A 15,304-nucleotide genomic window follows, 5' to 3' on the forward strand; every position below is an offset into this window, starting at 1 on the left:
TCTGATTCTCAACTTTCACGCCCCCTAATGGCCGCTCTATACCCAAGAGCAGCGGTCCAACCAACCAAATTCACCAGGTAACACAGAATACAACATACCTGATAGAGGATTCCATATGATGTCTATAAACAATTTCAACCCCCTCTTTTTCCTCCTTCATCCACCCTCATGCAAAGGTGATGTGCTGATATGCCATGCGGCATGCATCCGGGCAAACATTCCCGCACCGCCGTACTCACTTCGTTGGCGCGGATTCGGCGTTTCGGAAAAGGCCTTACTCAACCTGCAGTCAGACGTACCGCATACGGAGGGTGTCAAGACCACAAAATGTAGTGACATCCAAATAGAGAGTAGGTATCGTGGGGTTCAACAGAAATCTCGTAGTGTTGACTCTGTACCTGGCTACGCTACCTTTACTCCCCTCAGAGGAATACGTGAAATGGTTATGTGGCTGGCTGCATCAAGCTTTCAGCTACAGGCCTGGAATGGAATAAGACCATGTTCATCTTTTGACGCAAAAAAAGGTTCAGGTTCTCTTTCTCTCTCTCCTCTCCCACCCGGAATTCGCGCAACTTGCTTGCCCGACCAACTCTCTCGTGCGCAACCATCACGTTGCGCCCAGGCCATGATCTGATTGGTCATGGTGCTGATTTGTGATCTGCGTGCAAAGAATCACTCACGCCCCTCCGGATGAACCCTCTCTAGGGCAACGCTTTCTATCTAAGTACGTTTCTGAGCGACCCAGAATGCAAGGAACATTTCAACAAGAAATACCCGTTTCTAGATTTGTATACTTCACGGTACATCTCGTCTCGTCGATGTGGGCACTTTGATGCTTCTCAACCCGCAACTATACAACTCTACCTTACACAGTATTCACGTTGAGGTAGTTACGTCAATGTTCGTCGTCGAATCAGGCTCCTCCATCGTGAGCCCGTGGTCTGTCACTGTCATCCACTTACGAAACCCCACGTTGTGACATGCTGCATCGTCGAGGCTTCGGGCTCTAAGAAAGCCCTCTTAGCCTTCCCAGGGCGGGCTCTCGTTTCCCACAAGACCAGACACCCCCTCCCTCCTCCTCCCGATGGCCGATGTGCCCATCTTTTGTTCCTAATCCTCCCTCGGGAAGTCCTGTGGGGTTATTCAATCCCGCGTCGCCGCAATGTGCCTCCTCTGTTTACGCAACCTCTCGGCTTCCAATGATCCCAGGGAAATCCTCCGCCTTTGGGCCGATTTCTGCCCGGGTTGCCCCCTCCTTCGCGCGGGCGGCACACCCACCACTGCACCTTGCAGTAGCCGCCTCACCCCGCTTCTCGTCCAAGATATCACGGCGGGGTTCATCACACCTCTCTGCGCTCATGATTACTGCGCCTTTCCCGATCTCTTCCGTTTTGCCTTGCTTTTAGTCCCGAACGGCCGGTCGACCAAAGGCGCCGGTGTGCGTGCTGACCTGACCTTAGCCGCCATGAGACGATGATGGGATTTGTAGATATGTCGCGCAGCTTGTTCGGAGCTAGCCAACGTGGAATAGCCAACGGCGCCGATTCTCGGAACGAGGTGGTCTCTCCAAACGCACCAGTCGTCACACCCACGTTTGAATTCCTGTGGGCCACCATCGATAAGGAAACCTCGCCCCGTGGTCCTTGTTTGTGTATGGAGCCATGCTACCGCGACGACGATGTTTGGGATTATCCCACTTCATTTTGATACTTTCGCGTCTCGCATACTACGAAAGGGCTGAGCCCTTATTTGCCATCACGAACATCGAATTGCCGGGCTCACTCGCGAATCGACATGTATTCGCGACACGCCTAATAAAGTCAGCGCGTGTAAGCGTGTTAGTGATGGAACTCCGACTTACTGCCTTGAGAACGTTGAGCCGTTCTTGCGAGTCCCGGAATACTTGTCGGTACTGGCCTAGACTTTCCCGCAGGACTGCCTCCTTGGTCATGCGCCCGTCGCAGATTGCCTTCATCTTGTTCTCCATCTCTTTCCGCAAGAATGGCTTGCCCAGACTAGTTTCGAATTCCATGCGATCGAATCCCGTGATGAGTGCCACACCGAGCTGGGTCGGGATGAAGACCTTGAGCCCTCTCCGTCCTGCCGACGACGCGCCGCGACCCCCTCTGCCCCCGCGACCACCGCGATTGCCGCGGCCCCCTCGGCCGCCTCTAGCTGGCGGCGAAGGAGGTCTATCCCGGTCGTCATCATCGTCGTCACCATCCTGGCCACGTTGACCCCCGTCAGCTAGCTGGACGTATTCTCTGTCTTGGATCTTCTGAATGTGCTCCGCCATCGTAGCATCTGTTCCGATTCCGTTGGCATCCATGAGCGCAATGAGGTCTGCTTCTGTGAGGTAGTTTGGCGGGCTTGTCTTGCCATCCGTCATCAAGGCTTCTGTTGGCTGGAATGTTTCGTCTGGCGTGAATTTCGGTAATTCTGCAGAGTCGTTCCACTTCTCGTAGACAAAGACGTCAAGGTAGTTGCGCTCTAGGACGACTAATCCACGGGTATGGAAGGTCTCTTCACCATAGAGTATCTCCACGTCGGTTGCCAGGCCTTTGGCATCTTCGGAGCAACAAGCAAGGAACCGCCGTACGACATATTCGTAAAGCTGCTTCTCATCTGCACTCAGTACCGTAGGCGCCGCGTACGTGACTGGATGAATGGGTGGATGGGCCTTATCATCATGTTTTCCCTCCCGTGGCTGACTGAAGCTCCCATCCAAAAGACTCTGCGCGTATTGGCCCCATCGAGAATCAGGCGTCTGCTTCCTGCATAGTGCCTTGAGGTCCATGCCTTTGTCGAAACGATCTGTTTCAGTTCTAGGATAGCTGATAAACCCTTTGTTGTAGAGACCCTCGGCGACTGTCATGGCCTGTTGACCGCTCATCCGGAGAAGACGAGTTGCTGCCTTTTGCAGCTCGACAGTGGTCAACGGCAGAGGCTTCCATTTCCTCGTTGGCTTCTCCTGGACCTTTGTAACCCTGGCTTTCTTCGCGTTGAGGCATCGTTCGTAGAGAATGACAACAGACATCCGATCAAAGAGACGGTTTCGCGACCAGCTGAAGTTGACTTTCTTGCCCTCACGAGAGTGCATGACTTTGATGCTCCAGAACGGCTCGGGGACAAAGTTTTGGACCCGGAAGTACCGATCTACGACGAATCCTAGAGTTGGAAATTGGCAGGAGCCTAAGGTTTGGTTAGAAGACGAATAGCAGAATACGTGCAAGCTTACCATAACTGATTGTTCGTTCCTGCAGCGCACCTCCCAGGGGGCGAAGGCTAATGGTCAGGAAACGCGTAAAAGCATACCCAATCCTAAGATCCAGCTCTATTCTCGCATCTACGGCGTCGACTTGTTTCTGATCAAGGTCTGTGAGGCGTCGGGCAGCAGTGAGAATGTGGCTACAAGCTGTCAGAGAGAGACACTCGCATGTAACAAAAAAGGGGCCAGGCTTACGCTCGTTCGATGTTGCTGAAAGTGGCACGCTTGACGGTGATTCGGCTGTTGCCTTTCTTGGCAGCATTGACGATTTCTTTTCCAATGTGCTCTCCCTCTCGATCACAATCAGTCCAGATGACAAGAAGCTGGCAGTACCGAGCTTGCCGCTCAATGTTCTCCGCAACGGTTTTCTTGTCCTACACATGCGACTATCAGAATCCAGGCAACCTAAATCGAGAGGCAGAAGACGTACCTGAGGCACTACTGTTACTACTGGTGCACTGAACAAGCTCTCTGGCGGCGGGTGCGACCAGTTCTTGTTCTCTGGTGTGAACTCGAGTCCCGTAAGATGGCCCAGAACGGCCGTCATGGTAACACCACACGAACCCCACGGGGCGCCAAAGTCAAAGTCGAAGCCATAGTTTTTGATGTATTGAGAACGAGTGTTGTGCTGAGAAGTGTCAGCTTGCGCCAGAAAAGTGCGGCTTGCTTGATGCGATACTTACGACTTCAGGGCTTCGTCCTGCCAAATGGCCGGCAACGGCTTTCGAAATGGATGGTTTCTCGGCAACGCAGAGGACCTTCATCTTCTCGATGTGTAGGAACAACTGGTGCTCACTGCATGTAGATGGTTTGGGGCCCGGTAGGTCTTTGATCCCCGGCACTTCCCGCGAGTGCAGTCACAAATGTTATTGCTAGGAGAGCAGGAGCATCTTGCGATATCTACGTCCTTGCCTCGGAGACGCGTCTTCACGGGCTTGAGCGCGTCAAACCCTCATACGGCAGCTAATCAGTGTCTCTAGCACGTGCTGAGGAATCCAGCGTATGTGATTGCGAAGAAATCCTAAAAGCTCTGCCCAACTTTAATGTCACCCATCGACACATGAAAGATTTTGAAATGCACGTCGTTGTCGTTGAATTGAAGTCGAGACCATCTTCCTCGCTAAGGTACCTATGCCTGGCTTAACCCCACAGCGGGGCTGCCGCGCTGATTCGCGCCGTGCTTCTGGGCTTCAGCTCTGGAACCCCTGGGCCGGTTGGCGATCTTGAGGTGCCATCGATTATCTAAGCAGCGGTACCTCGACTCTCGAAGCTGGAATCCCCAGGCAATCGAAATGCTGCCCGTAAATGTACGGACGGTTATGAGTTAACTACCTTAGTTGGGATGAAAAGAAGAAGAGGGAAAAAGTCGCAAAGTAAGTCGTCTCGAACCCGCGACCCCCCTCGATCTCGAGGTTCAGCCAGGTAGGTACCTCTGGTGACGGCATCAGGATCCTTCTTGGGAATTGCATCTCCTCGTCACCCAAAGTACTGGTAACCGAAATGATAAAAAGGGAAGCTGCCTGCTATGGCGTCACATCTGGTACCGCTTGCCACTCAAGGCTGCCGATCTAGGCACTCTAAGAGTAGAGTGTTAAAGGCACAATTGTACCGTTCGGCCGTCGTTGACAACGGGCGGTGCTTCCTTGGAGCAAACATTGCAATTCTGGCCCTATGAGGGTGGGGTCGTTGCTCTCCACGAATATACGCATCGTGAATACATAGGATTACCTATCTAATTGAACACGTGAATACCTACTGATACAAAAATTGAGCCTGTCGAGATGGTGGCCACCACCTCACATGCAAGACTAAATTGACGTAAGCCACCGGTCCAACTCTACATCTCATCGGGGAAAATTGTACAGATTGATCGACACCATTGCACAGATCTGAGATCTCACTGCCAGAAGTTCTTATTCTTACTACAAAGTTACATTTCCCCTGCTCAGTACCTTCTCACAGAAAGAGTAGGTACTGTAAGCAACGGTTTTCCATCTACCTTACCTTACCTTACCCTAGGTATGGATCTCTAGGTCGCGCAGAGGACGGATCTTCGGTCTCAAAATGGCCGAAGACCCCTGCACGTCACCGGAGCTGGCGGCGGGGACCTAAGCTCCCTGCGGATCTATGACGCGCTTTGTTTGCATCACCTCACTGCTGCTCCCATTTGCACCACCAAAGCTGTGTCGTCAATAAAGACGGTCCTCGAGACAACCTTTTCGCAAGCCATTCGCAGTTTTCAAACGTCTGGAGGTGCAAAATCGCAGCTACACTAGAATCCAGGCCAAGTTCAGATACCCTCACCTGTCCGCAATGGCGCTCCCCGCAGTCAAGTCTCTAGAGGAGTGCTCCGAGTGGGCCAAGGTCGTCGAACCCTTCATCCCCCAGCTCCTCGAGCTCCCCGGCAAGATCATCGCGAGCCCGCAGTCGCTGCCCCAGATCTACCTCGAGACGAACCCCCTCGTCTCCGGCTTCGCCTTTTCCCTGCTCATTGCCGTCCTCACTCTCGGCGTGTCAGAGTACCACCGCAACTTTTCCCAAATCGACCGGCTGTGGAGTCTCCTGCCCAACTGGTATGTCCTGCACACGGCGGCATGGGCGTACCTGAATGGCGAACCTTGGCAGCGAGTCGCGCTGGCCGGGGCCGCGACCACCCTCTGGAGCGTAAGGAGAACAACAACGACCCAGTGACCACGCAGCTCGAGGAGATGAAGTGCTGACACAATTGTGCCGATAGTCCCGATTGACCTTCAACTACTGGCGCAAAGGAGGTTACGAGCGTGGAAGTGAAGACTACAGATGGTACTGAATCTCCTCCCCATCGAACATTGCCCCTCCAACAAGTCTTCTAATATTGTGCATCCACGCAGGGAAATTGTCCGCGCATACGTCCCCGCCTGGGTCTTCTTCCTCTTCAATGTGACCTTCATCTCCTTCATCCAGTCCATCCTCCTCTTCGCCTTCTCCGCCGCGCCCGCCTACTCCCTCCTCCTCGCCAGCCGCATCGAGCCCGACCTCGCCGCCTCGGACTACTCCTTCTTCGCCATCCTCGCCGGCCTTGTCCTCAGCGAGTACATCAGCGACGGCCAGCAGTGGGACTACCAGACCGCCAAAGCCACCTACAAAAAGGGCAACGGCGCCGCCGCCTCCGTCCCCCGCGGCTGGGCTCAGGCGGACCTCGAGCGTGGCTTCGTCACGCACGGTCTCTGGGCCTACAGCCGCCACCCCAACTTCTTCGCCGAGCAGATGGTCTGGTTCGTGCTCTACCAGTGGAGCTGCTACGCCACCAAGGTGCTGTACAGCTACACCTTTGCCGGCTCCGCGTTCCTCGTGCTGCTGTTCCAGGGCTCGACATGGCTCACTGAGCTGATCACTGCGGGCAAGTATCACGAGTACGCCGAGTACCAGAGCCAGGTTGGCATGTTTATGCCCAAGTCGCTGTTTCCGTACAAGAAGCCCCCGCCAAAGGTCATCCGCACGAGCGAGCTTGCCAAGCGCCAGAGCAAGAAGGATAAATAAAGAAGGAATAGACTAGAAACATGCTTGTCCATGTTAAGACACGGCCTATTCAGCCGTAACGGGGAATCTTTTCTGGTCTGGGGACTGGAATAGACGGTGAATTGAATCTGTGTATTCTTCTAGAGAAGGTCTTTTTCTAGTTTCTGGTGAGATCGTTATGGAGTTCATCTATGCATCCGACGCATGTAATCAGAGGAAAAATAATCATACCAAACTCATCCCGACCATTGCCACCCATTCGGCCTGACTCATCTCCCTCCCTCAAACATCAAGCTTCAGGCTGGCAAGGCTGTCAACATAGTACGCCGGCACGGCCGCGGCCCCCTCCTTCTCCCAGTCCTCCTTCTTGTGCACGCCAGTCAAGACGGCAAGCGTGCCGCCCAGCTTGCCCTCGATGCCGAACTTGATGTCCGTGTCGAGGCGGTCGCCGATCATGCACGTCCGCTCGCGGTTCAACTGGAACTTGCCCTCGACAGCGTCCATCATAGCCTGCGACGGCTTTCCCAGCGCCACGGGCTGCTGCTGGCTCATGTTGACGAGCGGGATCGAGATGGAGCCCGCGCCGGGGAAGAACGTGTGCGACATGGGCAGCGTGCTGTCCGTGTTGGTCGCGAGGAAGACGGCGCCGCGGCGGAGGTACTGGTACCCCAAGCTCAGCTTGAGGTAGTTGATGTGGAAGTCCAGTCCCGCGAGCACGACGCCGACTTCCGGGTCGAGGGCGGAGCCGTCGGCGATGGCGGCAAAGTCCTCGGGGCCGATGTCGCGGCGCAGAGCGGGGTCGGTGCCGCCGATGAAGCCGACGCCTTCGGCGCGGAGCTCGGCTTCGATTCCGGCTTCGCCAATGACGAAGACCTTGCGCTTGTCGGCGGGGAGGTCGAGGATGCGGGAGACGTAGACGGCGGAGGAGTAGGCTGAGCCAAAGATGTCTTCCACGTCCGAGGGGATGTCGAGGGCGGCGAACTTCTTGTGGTATTCTTGGCGGGACTTTGTCGAGTTGTTTGTTACGAAGACGGTGCGCTTGCCTGTGGGTGGGGGGAAACGAGCACTCAAGAGGTTAGGGGCCGAGACATGCGATTTGTAAGAGATTTTGTAAAGGGGAAAAGTTCAGGGTGAGCAACCTCTTGAGCGAAGGAAGGCGAGCGTCTCGCGAATGCCGTCGAATAGGTGGTCTCCGGACCAGAGGACGCCTGTTTGCGTAGGAGAAGAGTTGTCAGTTGTGCTCAGAAGAAGCACTTGTTTCATCCGGAACGAGGACGATGAGAATTACCGTCACAATCAATGAGGAAGACCTATATCTCATGAGATCAGCAAAGTCCTCATCTCATTTTCCGAGCATCGTGAGGTTCTCCACTGGTGAAAATGACTCAACGAGGTGGGGGTTGGATGCTGCTCACGTCAAACTTGTCGAGGAATTCTTGAGTAGCGGCAGAGTCGCCGGTGAGATATTTAGGCTGCTGTGGTTGAGACATCGTGAACTTTTGGGAGCTTGGTGTTTAGATTTCAACAAAAAGTCTATCGGACAGGGCTAGGTTACTAAGGTGAGAATGAGGTGCAGTTCGTTCTAGAGGTTGAGTTTCGGGATGGTGGGACAAGGGTGCGGAAGCGGGTTTCTGGCATGCGGCACTGATGACGGAGTGTGGGGATGAGGTCGGACGGCCATCGTCCGATTGGTTCGCGGATGCTGGTGGTACTTAGAGGCCTTGCAAGTGACGGCTCGATCTGGATGACATGGGATTATTGAAACCTGGGGAGGATGGAGTGAGACTGAGGGGAGGTCCAGAAACATGTCTGTAGCTCTCTGACATGGATGCAATGAGCCAAGGATTTGTTATCAGGTCTCTCAAGTGTTGAGGCTAGCGGATGTTGGAGTGCCTAGGTATTTTGAGTAAGTAAAGTAGGTAGGAACTGTTCGATATAATCTGAGATGTCATCGCCGCGTTGAGTGTCGTGCCTTCTTCCCCAGATTATGTCCATTGCAGTCGAGACAAGTAGATTGGCTGGGCATGTTGCTCGCATTCATCTGATATTCTTACATATTCAATTCCAACCTCACCTCATGTCTGCGAAACCGGACCACTGCAACATCTAACAATGCCAGCCCACATTCCTGTCCATGAACAGCGGCATGGCGCTCACAAGCATTTCAACAAAAATGGGGATTTCCCCATGGGCCGGAGTGATTGAGAAATGCAGCTAGGTTCAAATGTACGTGCTCCAGCATGTCCAGCAACGCAAGTCAACCTAGAAGCATACATGCAACCTGGTGAATGGGATAGATGGAATGCAAGACAATAAGCGCCATGCAAAGCCCGTTCCGCTGCCGGTCGCAGTGGCTGAACGGCCCCCCACGCCGAGGACAAGAAAACAAGCAAACGCTCCGGGTGCGGAGTCTCTGTGCTCTGTCGGGCTTGCATTGCAGCTATGTCAGCACCTCTGCGTACCTGCTGACCATGTGTCTCCATCTGTAATCGCTTTCCTACCGCCTCGGCTTCGGCATGGACAGCATGCATCTAGGTACTGCGTAACTATCTGACTGCTGTTGACCAACGTTAAGCCAGGTGACGTCAGGTGGGGAGCTGTCATCGCATGGCAAAGATGAGTCGTTGAACGGAGTGTCCGGGCGTGGTGGCGTCGAGAACGGATTTTTCATATGCCAATTTTCTTAACTCCCCATCGCGTTGCTTTTTTTCCGGGTGACAAGGGTATCCGTACCGTAAATACGGTCGGCGCCAATGGGTACATCTGACAGTTCCCATCGACGTATACCGATCTCCTTTAGCAGATTGGATTGAAGCGCAATCCGTCAGATCGCCCGCCGTGTCCGTCTGTCATCCTTCAGCTTCCAAGGGCCTGGGATAATAACGTCGAAGCGCCAGCGCGAAACCTCCGTGGGAGCCGGGTAGGATGCCGTCGCAGGTGCACGAGTGCACGGGGGTCAACTTGGGTGGTGGCAGATGTTACTTCGCATGCAAATTGTCTGGAACTCTGGATCGGGGGCCATTGTGCCGATCAGCAGCAACGGACCAGACTAAGCGGCGGACCCTGAAAGTGTTAGTTACGGCAGACTGCAAGAGGCACTCCGCTAAAACACTTTTTTCATATATCAAAGCAGAAATCGTATTTTACGGTCACCCCACTACCTAGGATAGGGTCTAGACTAGTATAATAACCTATAAATAGGGGTTATAAAGATTTACGGCTTAAGAAATATTTTAATTTTATAATATATTAAACCGTATAACAATATATAAAATTACGTAATATTATACCCCGATATAAAAGTTTTTCTTTTTTTTATAACTTTATTATAGAAGTAATTACTACTTTTTACCCTCTTATAAATAAAAATTACTTTTTACTTAAGTTATTAAATTAATAGCTCGCTTATAAATATTATAATATAGATCTATAATAACTTCTAGTCTTTATATAAAACGTTACTAAACTAATCGACTTTATAATACCTTCTTATAAAGCTATTTTAAAACGACTAATTAATAATAATACTCGTATAAGCTCTGCCCTTTTTATATAATAAGAACGTATAAACGTATAAGCTTCGATATTAATAAAATCTTTTTTTATAAGCTTAAAAGAGCGGGAACGAAGTATTTAATAAACGAAAAAGGAGCTAAAATAATTATTAATAATTAATATCTCTATTATATTATATAATATATCCTTTTTTAAGAACGAACTTAACGGTTTCTAAGTAACGACTTATATTAATATCTAAGTTATTAAGAAGTTTATTAGGAAAGTTTAGTTTAATCGCTTTTTAACGTTTATTTTATATTAAGATATAATGCGATTTATTATTTTATATTTTATAATAAACTAGCAAATTCTTTTAATAAAATAAATAGTATTTTTAATTAATATAAAGAATCCTTGCGATATTTTAAAGTACTATAAAGTAGCGTACGAAGCTATAAGTTTAGAGAGATTCCTTTTTAAAGCTACGATTTTATATAAAAAAGATAATTACTAACTTTTTATTATTTCTTAAACTAGAATTAAGTCGCTAGTTATTAAACCTTAGTTAGTAAAAAAGGGAAAAGGTCGTATAAAGCTAATTATAACTAAAACTTTAGGTAAAACGACGTATAGAAATGTTCTAAAAATACGGCTTTTAATAGGTATTAGTATTAAATTAACGATAAAGATTAAAAAGGAATTATTAGTTAAGTAAAAAAAGAAGATCGTTAAGAAGGAGGTAAAGGCTAAGAAAAAGGTTAAAAAAGATAAAAACGATAAAAAAGACGAGATTATAATAGTTCGATAAGAAGATAAAGTTTATAATAATAAATAACCTAGTATATTATAAAGATAGAAACGAGTATTCTCGTTAATAAATAGTTTAAAGTAAACTATAATTATATTTATAATTCCTTTTTATCCTTAGTATTGCTCGTAATTACGAAGCTATTTAATACTCTAAGATTAATTTTAGAGTTTTCTAATCTCTACTTAACTTATATAATACTACCCTATAGTTTACTAAATAAAATAACTTTTAGTTAGAGCTTATTACGTATATACTACTTTAAACGAATATAAAAATATTAATACGCTTTAAAATAAAAATAATTAGCCTCGCTAAACTTCGTACTTTTAGCTAATATAGTTAGGGAGCCCTTAATAATTAAAGTATAAATCTATAAGGTAGCTTAAAGAAGATATATATCTAGATTATTATTATTTTAAATAGCGTTTAATAATTATTAAACTTAGTCTTAGTTAATTAGCTATATAAAGTTTTATACGGTTCGTAACGTAAGTTAATAATATAGTTACTATAATTAACTAGAATTAACGTGAGGGCGACTTTTTTAATAACGAATTCGATAAGAGTTTTAAATTTATACAAAGTTAATAAAATTAGAACGAATTAGTAATATATACGTAAATAAAAGTATAATCTAGTTAGAGAGTATATTTATATAAAATAGCCCTTAGAACTTAAATAGTTAAAAGTATTCTTATAAACGTAAGTATACTTATATATATTAAGATATATATTATTTACCCGCTAATACGCTAATTTACTTTAATAAAGACGATTCTACTAATTCTTAATCTTAACGTTATAAATACTTTTACTAAAGATCTAGTAATTACGGAATATAATTAGACTTTTTATTATTAAACGGTGTTATAAAAGGTAGTAATAAATATTAAACGTAAGAACGGTTTCTTTCCCTCGGTCTAAACGAACTCGTAATAGCATAAATCCCTATTATTAAATAATAGTAAGATATTATATAAGTATATTCCGGGACGTATAAATAGAAACCCTTATATAGAACTATATAATAAACTACGAATAAGTATTAATATTAATATAAATTTTAAATCTAAATAGTAAAAGCTTATTATACGTATCTAAAGATTAAATATAATTTAGTCTAGGAGTTATAAACCCTTTATAACGGTATTTTATTTTATTTAACCGATTTTAAACTTATTATAAAAAGGTTTTGCGATATATAAGGTATAGTTTATTTTAGTTAATAATATGAGCTTATTAGCGAACTTATATATAAAAATACTCTTTATTATACCCTTTAGTACGGCGAGTAACCTCTAGTATATTAAAAAAGAACTTTTCTAATTATTATTATATAATTACGAGCTATTTTAGTATTTATTATTACTAAAGCTAATTCTATTAACGAAGTGTTAATAATCCTATAGCCGTAATTATAAATCCTTTAGACTAGAGTTAAAAAAAGATATCTTTATCGTTTAAGTATTATTAAAAAAATAATTCTTAGATATAAATTAATAGATCCTTAAAAAAGACCGTATGCTCTTCTCGTTATAAGTTCTATTTTATAAGTTAACGTTCGAAAGTTCGCTTTATAATTCTAATATTAGAAACTATAAAGATATATGTAATAATTATATTATAGGTCTAATTACTCTTTAACTTTATAATAATTATCGTTCGATATAGTAAAAGATTAATATACGGTCGTACTATTCTAAGAAAGTAGTAATATATAAAATAAGAAACTAAAAAAGAAATTTTAAGTAAGGGGTAAATGTTTATATATAATTATAGCGATATATAGGGGTATCCTTTTACTTATAAAGTCTTATAAATATATATATAGAAATATAGACGCTTATAAGGATCTATAACGTTAAAAAGAATAAAAAAGTATATAACGATAATATATAATAAATAAAAGTTCTATAATTTTACTAAAAACGTTAAATTTTAGAGGGAGCCTTTATATAGTTAGTTACGGCCTCTTATGGGCTAAACTAAGCGCGTATACTCTAATTTATAATTAATAAGTACCCTACGACTCTATAAGGGCCTTACTACCTAGGTATTAAGCCTAACCGTGCTATATCCTAATATATACTTATATAAACTCTTATACTATGCTATATAAGAATATTAAATTAATTACTCCTTACTTAGAGTCTATATAAGTTAGTAACGCTCTTTATAATCTTATATATTATTATATATACCCTCTTTATTATTTTTAGCTTACTTAGCTATTTATTTAAAGGCTTTTACTATCGTATAGAGGTATATAGTAGGAATAGTACTTAGAGACTTAAATAGAGCGCCGATACGGACTTTACTACGGCCCTTATAATTACGACCGCGCTTAATAACCTTAATAAGCGTATTACGAACTAGTATAAACCGTTAATAAATTATAAATAGATATAAAGTAGTATAAGGTAACGTATAAGTAATAACGGGAGGCGTAACGAGCGTATACTCGTATATAGTAAATATATAGTTATAACTAAAGTAGCCCTTACTTATAAAAATAACGTAATTAGCGAAAATACCTTTACTAGCCTTATAATAAGCGCACGACTCGGTACTAATCTTAGTATTACTATATACGGTCGTCTAAATAGTATTAATAGCCTAAGTACGAGTTATAGCGATATCTAGGGGTATATAACGGCTATTCTTAATAATCTTAGGGTTAAGCTTAATTTAACGCTAAGGCTAGATTATATAAGTTAATATAGTAATATTAAATAGTATAAGGTAGTATATACTAACCTATATAATACTAAGGTTATAGATTTAATAAAAAGTTTTCGAAAGGGAAAATAAAGAGCTTATAAATAATATAAGAATCCGTATAATAAGGAAGCTATTATATAGAGGTATACGTATTAATAAAGAGGTAAGAGGTTATTTTATAGGACGTAAGGTCGTTAGGGTACTACGTAGGTTAATATATAGGGACTATTAGGAGCTATATACCCTTAATATAGGCCAGAACGCTATATTAAGCGCTTATTATAAGTATTATATAGCGTATGCGATTATTAAAAAAGGGAGTATCCTATACGAAATTATTAGTATATATACGTAAATAGTTAATACTAAAGAAAAAAGTAAATAAAAAGAATTAAATTATAAATAGGTATATACGCGTAATTATACTTATAATTACGCGTATATTAGCTTAAGAAGAAGTATAATTACTAATTAGTAAAAATTGTATTAGTAATTGTGTATAAAATTGCCTAATTATACTTAATTAATATTTCTAATTAGTAAATTGCGAATATTATACTTATAATTACGTATATAATTAGGTAATAGTAATAAAAGTAAAGTAGAAAAGGGTATAAAGTATAATAAAGCGAAATATAATCGCTAATAAGTAACTATAGGGGCGTAGGCGGATTACTTACCTTATTTAAGGAATATTAGGTTAGTTAAGAAAAAAGGGAAATTAATTAGTAATAGAAATTAGTAGGGAAGATATGCCCCCTAGCTACCCTACTTTCGCTAAGTAGCATAACTGCCCTTATATAACCACTACTACTTATAGTTATAAGCAATTCCTTGTAATAATATACGGGATTTATTATAATATTTATTTATACGTATAAGAAAGTCGCGCTATTGATACCTAAAATTTACGGTGGCCGTAGGTCTATTGGAAAGAACGGTTTTGGCGGAGTGCCTCTTGTAGTCTGCCGTAGTTAGTCCCTGATGATCAATTGATGGAATTCTGCTTGGCTCCGCTGCATTTCTGTCAGTGTAGCAACCACCACCGCGGCTCTCTTCCGTTCGCGACATCGTTTGGACCTCCGACTACGGCGTCGCAACTGCCATCCCAGTCCCGGGGGGCTTTCAACCACACAATCCGAGGCCGAATTGCGTGCGCGGCATGCCATGGGGTCTGGTTCTATTGCTTCCTAAGCTGGACTTGGACCAGGATGAGGAAGTTGCCCGAAGCGGCCGACCACGGTCAGCACAAGGCTTCATTCCTTGAGCGGTGTAGATGAATGTCTGCCTCACCGCTTTCGCAGGTTTCACCGACCAGGCAGAGACCCTGGGGAATGAGCGTGGGGTGTCGAGGGAGAGTTCAGGAGGAGAGGAGTTCAGGTGCAGCATCGTCGAGACCCTCGTCCGGGGAAAGGCACGGATCGTGAGTATTGGCCCTTGGGGGGCGTTTGGGTGTGGATGAGGTTGGTTGCTTGGCTAGGCGGCTGACAGGCTGGCCACGTTCGGCG

General features: G+C 44.8%; 4 protein-coding genes across 4 annotated transcripts; 1 reads left to right on the plus strand and 3 right to left on the minus strand.

Annotated features, from left to right (window-relative positions):
- Nucleotides 1-1,726: 1,726 nt before the first annotated feature.
- Nucleotides 1,727-4,032, minus strand: CLUP02_03892 (DNA topoisomerase; the record flags this gene model as incomplete). Its single annotated transcript, XM_049282909.1, has 5 exons — nt 1,727-3,168; nt 3,227-3,408; nt 3,464-3,642; nt 3,699-3,896; nt 3,952-4,032. 5 exons carry the CDS (start codon nt 4,030-4,032, stop codon nt 1,727-1,729), a joined length of 2,082 nt encoding a protein of 693 aa, XP_049140052.1.
- A 1,549-nt stretch (nt 4,033-5,581) lies between these two features.
- On the plus strand, nt 5,582-6,787 carry CLUP02_03893 (uncharacterized protein; the record flags this gene model as incomplete). Its single annotated transcript, XM_049282910.1, has 3 exons — nt 5,582-5,932; nt 6,006-6,070; nt 6,139-6,787. The coding sequence occupies 3 exons, from the start codon at nt 5,582-5,584 to the stop codon at nt 6,785-6,787; spliced, it is 1,065 nt and encodes a 354-aa protein (XP_049140053.1).
- A 261-nt stretch (nt 6,788-7,048) lies between these two features.
- Nucleotides 7,049-8,256, minus strand: CLUP02_03894 (phosphoglycolate/pyridoxal phosphate phosphatase; the record flags this gene model as incomplete). Its single annotated transcript, XM_049282911.1, has 4 exons — nt 7,049-7,809; nt 7,906-7,974; nt 8,055-8,076; nt 8,182-8,256. 4 exons carry the CDS (start codon nt 8,254-8,256, stop codon nt 7,049-7,051), a joined length of 927 nt encoding a protein of 308 aa, XP_049140054.1.
- A 92-nt stretch (nt 8,257-8,348) lies between these two features.
- Nucleotides 8,349-9,437, minus strand: CLUP02_03895 (uncharacterized protein; the record flags this gene model as incomplete). The annotated part of the gene is made up of 6 exons (XM_049282912.1): nt 8,349-8,585; nt 8,891-8,980; nt 9,048-9,104; nt 9,162-9,194; nt 9,229-9,275; nt 9,332-9,437. The coding sequence occupies 6 exons, from the start codon at nt 9,435-9,437 to the stop codon at nt 8,349-8,351; spliced, it is 570 nt and encodes a 189-aa protein (XP_049140055.1).
- Nucleotides 9,438-15,304: the final 5,867 nt, after the last annotated feature.

The sequence above is a fragment of the Colletotrichum lupini genome, chromosome 2, assembly GCF_023278565.1.
Source record: "Colletotrichum lupini chromosome 2, complete sequence".
Classification (NCBI taxonomy): Eukaryota; Fungi; Ascomycota; class Sordariomycetes; order Glomerellales; family Glomerellaceae; genus Colletotrichum; species Colletotrichum lupini.